The sequence below is a fragment of the Platalea leucorodia genome, assembly GCF_965183815.1.
Source record: "Platalea leucorodia genome assembly, chromosome: 11".
Lineage (NCBI taxonomy): Eukaryota > Metazoa > Chordata > Aves > Pelecaniformes > Threskiornithidae > Platalea > Platalea leucorodia.
In genome coordinates this window covers 402,459-408,843 of record NC_138833.1, presented here as the reverse complement: position 1 = coordinate 408,843, position 6,385 = coordinate 402,459, and the positions used below count along the sequence as shown (strand labels likewise).

Sequence of the window (6,385 nt, the reverse complement as noted above, 5' to 3'; positions counted from 1 at the left end):
CCGCAGGCTCAGAAAGCATGGATTGCTGCACGGGGCTTCCGGTCGGCCATGTTCGTTCCCCGGGGCATGCCGGGAGGTGTACTTTATATGGACGTGGCTGCCTGGAAGCCAGACTGCTCTCGGGCACTTTCGGTGCACCGTAGTCGTAGCTACCACTGCGGCCCCTGCGGCACGAGGTGCAGTTTTGTTGCAGGTTTTCTGTGGTTTTCTGCGGGCTTCCAGCTATGGCTACTCCCCAAGAAGCGGCGCGCCTCCGGACTCTCAGTGCTGCCGCCCGGGATCTGCGCAGGCGCAGTGCAGCCCACATGATCCACGCTGCTAGCACCGGTAACGGCAGTGTGATACTGCGGTGCCTGTGGAGTCATGCCGCTGCGATCGTTGCTGCCTGCCGGTAAGGAAACGCCGCTTCCGCTCCGTGGGCGCGCTGTCGGCAGGTGCTTGGCGCCCAAAACGCAGACGGCAGCGCTGCCGCCGCCCCTGGGCAAGCGCTGCGCACTGGGTGCTCGCTGCTGCCGCCGACGCCACCTTCTTCGCTGTTACCACAGCGTGGTGGCGTGCCGGGCGTGATTGGCGGTGGTGGGTGAGGGCCAGGAGCACCAGGGAGGCGAGCGAGCTCCTTTGAGTGTGCAGGGGTGTCTCCTGCCTGCTGGCTGCCCGGGGGTGGTGGGACAGGAAGCTTCAACCTGCCCGCTGCGGCAGGCTCTTGGTCTGCTGGAGGCGAGCTGGGCCAGGGCAGCGCCAGGGAGTTACCTAAAAGCTGATAGAAGGGAAGAGAGGAAGGAGGCGGATATCCCCTAGGCGCAGAGGCGGGGCGCCTCCCCGACTCGCCAGAGCTCCCCCTGAGCCTCTCCTGGCCCTGCTCACCCCGTGCAGCTGCCCCCTGCTCCAGCACCTCCCCTGAAGCCTGTCCCATAGCACGTGATTGCCCCCAAGCCCTGTTGTGAAGACCACAAGCTGGCTCTCAAGTGGGCTGGATTCTCTCTTAACGCGGGTGCCGTTACCAGCAGTGCGGGGAAGGAGCAGCGTCTCCAGAAGCCCCTGCAGAAGGAAGGGCTTTGGCCAGGGGTGATCTATGGTAATAACGGTCGCCGCTTCTTCTTTCCCTGTCCCAGAGGCCGCGCTGAGGCCGCGGTTGTCCATTCCTCCCGTGGGGATGCTGCTGACAGCACCTGCCTCAGGCTTGCGTGGGTTGTCTCTGCCTGACCTCACTCTCCTCGTGGTGTGGGGGCGAAAAGGGACAGGAGGAGCGCTTACTGGCTGCGGACAGGAGCTGCCGCGGCTGAAGCCAGAGAAGCTGGTGAAAGGTAAAGAAGAAGAAACGGAAGGCCATCTGGCTGACCGCTGCCTCCCGCTGCAGGCAAGAGAGAGCCTGCCTCTCCGGGTGGGAAGGGATCTCTCTTTGTAGTGCACTGCAGGCCAGACCACCAGTGTGCACCACAGGGCCTGTATGCATAACCCAAAGCGTGGTACAGCCGCGTAGTGCGCGAGCAAGCGAGGCTACGTGTCTAGGAAACCTTGTCTCGTAAGAGCTGTAAGACATCCACGTATTCTCTTAGGTGGACAGCCGAGTGACTGGAGTTACAGAAGAGGAAGGGAGGAGAGAAGGAGGAAGAAGCATCTGAAGTGGCCAATTCTCCCAGCAGCACTGAGAGCGAGAGCTGTGGTGAGCCCCGGGCCCTCAGGGACCTGTCACCCCTCGTCTGTGCCCTGGTCCCTCCCTGCCCCTTCCCTGGCCCTCTCTCTTTTGCATGCTGCTGTGATTTTTCTTTTTTTGTTCTTCCCTGTACCTGTTCTCTTTTCACTGTTCTTCTGTCCTGCTCCCTTTTCCTCTCTCCCTTCATCCATCTTGTTCTACTACCCCCTGCTTTTTTTTCTTTCTCTGCACCTTTGACCTGCTCCTTCTCCTTCCTTTTGTTATCCTCTGTCTCTGTCCTGCAGCCCATTGTTGTTTTTCCCTTTTCCATCTTTTTGTCCTGATCTGAATCCATCTCTTTTTCTGTCCTGTTCCCTGATGTTCTTTTCCTCTTTGCACCTGTACATGCCGCTCTGTGTCCCTGCCTCCCTGTGTCTGTCCTCCCTCCGTTCTTCCCTTCCTCTCTCTATCCCCTTGTCTTGCTCACTGTTGCTACGTGTTGCTACGAATTTTTTCTATTCTGTATCTCACTGTCCCTGTTCTCCTTCCTGTTCATCTCTTACTGACCCTTTGTGCTGCTCCCTGTCCCTATTTTTTATTGCTTCCCCTCTCTGTTCCTCTGTTCCTGTTTGTTCTCGTGGTCCACCTCTCTGTTGTTCTTTCTGTTGCTCTCGTATGTTCTCCATCTCAGCATCCTGCTCCCTGTCCCTCTCTCTCTTGCAGTATCCCGCTTTCTGGCTCCCTGTCCCTCACCTGTTTTCTAGATCGCTCTGTCCTTCCTCCAGTCTTTCCTTGTCCCTCTGGCCTGCTACCCGTCACTGGTTCGTTCTTTCGTCGCCTCTCTGCCTTGCTGCTGTCACTCTCCTCTCTCTGTCTCTAATGTTTCTTTCACCATCTCTTTCCTGCTCCCTGCTCCTTCTCTCTTTTCTCTCTGTCCTCCATCTTCCCTGTAACTCTTTGTCTGTATATCTCCATACCACTTGTTCTCCCATTGTTTCTCACTATAACCCCCCGGCCCAGCTCGCTGTCCCATTATTCCCCTCTGTTCTGCTCCCTTTTTTCTCATCCTGCAGCCCAGCGATGGTTTTTCTTTCTCCCTCTCTTTGTCCCGATCTCTCTCTTCAATCCCTCTGGCTTGTTCCCTGTCTTTTTGTCTCCCTCCCTCCCTCCCTTATTCCTCTCATTTGATTTCTCTCTTGATCTGTCTGTTTGGCTCCTTGCTCATCATTTTCTCTCTCTTTCCCTCTGTCCTGCTCCCTGACCCTGTTTTTCTTCTGCCATGTCCTTGCAGGCTCCTCATCCCCTTTTTTATTGACTTATCCATCTCCCTGTCCTTTTCCCTGTACCTTTCTTTCTCTGCTCCTCACTCCTCCCTCATTTTATTTTTCCTCTTTCTGTTCTTCTGTCCTGCTCCCTATCGCTGTATTTTCGTTTTCTGTATCTGCTGCTCCAGAAACAACTGCCAACTTGTCCCAGGGGAAGGATGAGGGTACAGGCAGCGAACCCCATAGCAGACTCACCCCTGGGACTTCTACGCATTAATGAATAAGCACTTGCTGTCTCCTTTGCACTCATGGCTGTGCTTGTACTCCTTTGTACTTGGTGAGTGGCTGTCAGAGAGTCCAAGGAAGCAGGTTACACGGTGGGTGTCAGGGGCCATGGCTGCAGCTGTGGGCTGGGGCTGGAGGAGCCCCAGGGGGGCCAGTGAGGCTGATGGTGATGGCCCCTCTGTGTAAAAGGGCTGCAGCCCCAGAGGATGGTGCTGCTGGGGCATGCCTGCTGGAGAATGCTGACGAGTTGCAAGGATGTTTCCAACCCACCGGTGCAACAGGCTGAAGTCAGTTGGAGTCAGGCCCCATCAGGGCAGGTCCCAGGGATTTTCTGAGAGCTGGTGGAGAGGATGCGGGAAGAGGGGCAGGAGATGGCTGCCCCCACCCCTCTGGGTGCCCACCCTCTGGAAAAGGCACTGGGTGCCTCCCCAACTCAGCAAAACTTCTCCAGCCCTGCTCGCCCCATGCAGCTGCCCCCAGCTCCAGCACCTCCCCTGAAGCCTGTCCTGTAGGCATGGTCTGCCCACAAACCCTGTTCTCATGGCAGCAAGCTGGCCCTTGAATATGCTTTATTCTCCTTAAATGCAGGTGCTATTAGCATCAGTTCAGGGAAAGAGCGACGTCTCCAGCAGCTCCTGCAGAAGGAGGGGTTCCTGCCTGAGGCGAGCTACAGTCATCCCTGTGGATAATGGTTGCTTGTTCTTTCCCTCTCCCAGAGGCAGCACTGAGGACTCGGTTGGCGGTTCCTCTCCAGGGATGCTGGTGATTGCATCTGGCTCAGGTTTGTGTGGGTTGCCTTTGGCTTCATTCTCCTAGCGGCATGGGCAAAAATGGACAGCTGGACGCTTCCTGGCTGTGGACAGGAGCTGCCGCAGCTGAAGCTGGAGAGGCCAGAAAAAGGTAAAGCAGCTGAAGAATAAAATAAAGAGGAGCCAGCCGGCAGCTGCCTCCAGCTGCAGACAGGAGACAGCCTGCCTCTCAGTGTGAGGAAGGATCCCTCTTAGTGTAGCCCTCAGCAGACCCAATTGCCAACGTGCACTGCAGGGTCCGTATGCGTAACTGGAAGCACAGTACAGCCAGGTAACACGTGCACGTGTGAGGCTACGTATCTGGGAAGCCTTGTATTGTAAGAGCTGTAAGACACCAGTCTGTTCTCTTAGGTGGATGACAGTCAAGCAACCGGAGCCACGGGGCCAGGGGAGAGAGAGAGAGAGAGAGAAAGACACGTCCGAGCTGTCCAGTTTTCCAAGCGGCTTGGAGAGCGGGAGCTGCAGTGAGTCCTGGACCCTTGGGGCCGTGTCGTCCCTATTCTGCATCCTGGTCCTTCCCTGCCCCGCCTTCTCTTTCTCTCGCTGCTGTCATTTTTTTCCGCTTCCCTGCACCTCTCCCTCCCTCATTCTCCAAGTCCCCCTCTTTATCTGTTGTTCTACCCCTATGTTTTTTTCCTCTCTCTGTGCTTCTGTCCTGTTCCCTGTCCTTCTTTTTTCATCCTCTGTCTCTGTCCTGCAGCCCATAACTATTTTTGTCTTTCTTCATCTATGTCTGTCTCCCTATCCCAACTTTTAAAATTTTTCCTCGCCTGCCCTTTAGCCCTTCACAGTTCCCACCCCTTACCTCTCTATCTTCATGTCCCTATTTTTTAATTCCTTTATCCCTGCTCTGTATTCTAAATAGACTTTTTCTTTCTTCAATTCTCTCGTTCCAGGTCCCTGTCCCTGTCTTTTAACTTCTTCCCTCTCTGTCCCACAGCTGCTTTTTGTCTTTATCGTTCTCTCTCTGTCTGGCTCCATGTCCCTATTCTTTAATTCCCCTTCAGCTTCAGTCTTTCCCCTTCAGCTCATCAAGGTTTTTTGGCATTTCTCAGTTTATCTCTGTCCACCTCACTGTCCCCTTTTTAAAATCCTCCCTCTCTGCCCTGTGGCCCATCGCTATTCTTTGTTTTTCTCCATCTCTCTCAGGCTGATTCCTTGTCACTTCCTCCTCTCTGGCCTGTAGCCCATCGCTATTTCCCCCCCCCCCCCCCCCGTACCTCTCCCTCTGTGGTTCCATTTCCCTATTTTTCAGTCCCCTTTCTCTGTCCTGTAGGCGATTGCTGTTGGATTGGGTTTACGTGGCAAGGTTTTGTTAGCTGGGGCAGGGCAGGGGCTGCAGGGGTGGGTTCTGTGAGAAGACACCAGGAGTTGCCCCTATGTCAGGCACAGCCACTTCCAGCTCCGAGATGGATCTGCAGCCGGTCCAAGCTGAGTCCATCGGCAATGCTGGTTGTGCCTCTGGGATGGACATTTAAGAAGGGGTAAAAAATGCTGCGCAGATGCTGTGACAGGGAAAACGTGAGTGTGAAACAGCCCTGCAGACACTAAGGTCGGTGACGAAGGAGGGGAAGGAGGTGCTCCAGGCACTGGAGCAGAGATTCCCCTGCAGGCTGTGGTGAAGGCCATGGTGAGGCAGGTCGTCCTCCTGGAGCCCGTGGAGGTCCGCGGTGGAGCAGACATGCACTTGCAGCCCATGGAGGACCCCACGCCGCAACAGGTGGATGTGCCTGAAGGAAGCTGTGACCCCATGGAGAGCTTGCGCTGGAGCAGGCTCCTGGCAGCACCTGTGGCCCCGTGGAGAGGAGCCCACACTGGAGCAGAAGAAGAGCACGAGGAGGAAGGAGCGGCAGAGATGATGTGTGATGAACTGAGTGCGACCCCTGCTCCCTGTCCCCCTGCATTGCTTGGGGGTGGGATGTAGGGAAGTCAGGAGTCATGGAGATGAGCCCAGGAAAAAAGAGCAAGGCGGTTTTTAGGTTTGTTCTTATCTGTTGATAAGATAAGAACAAATAAGATAAGAACAAATAAAACAAAACAGAATAAGATAACAACAAATCTTGTCCTACTCTTGATTTTGATTGACAATAAATGGAATTAATTTCCCCAAGCTGAGTCTGTTTTGCCTGTTACAGTAATTGGTGAGTGACCTCTCTGTCCTGTTCTTGACCTACAAGTTTTTTTTGTTTTATTTTGTCCCCCTGTCTTGTTGAAGAGGGGGAGCGATAGAGCGGCTTGGTGAGTACCCGGTGGCCAGCCGAGGTCAACGCACCACAGTTGCCTTCTATCAGGCTCCCTGTCCCTATCTTTCAATTCTTGCCTATGTTTCTTGTACCCCATCGCTTTTGAAACTTTCTTTCTACTTCTACATCCTTATTTTTTAAATTCTTGCA

At 54.7% G+C, this 6,385-nt stretch overlaps 1 protein-coding gene across 1 annotated transcript; it reads left to right on the top strand.

The window, feature by feature from the left end:
- Positions 1–363: 363 nt before the first annotated feature.
- Positions 364–5,952, top strand: LOC309596186 (uncharacterized protein; the record flags this gene model as incomplete). Its single annotated transcript, XM_082324029.1, has 5 exons — positions 364–391; positions 1,113–1,304; positions 1,557–1,663; positions 3,900–4,456; positions 5,605–5,952. The coding sequence occupies 4 exons, from the start codon at positions 364–366 to the stop codon at positions 3,909–3,911; spliced, it is 339 nt and encodes a 112-aa protein (XP_082180155.1). The 3' UTR covers positions 3,912–4,456; positions 5,605–5,952.
- Between the last annotated feature and the right edge of the window lie 433 nt (positions 5,953–6,385).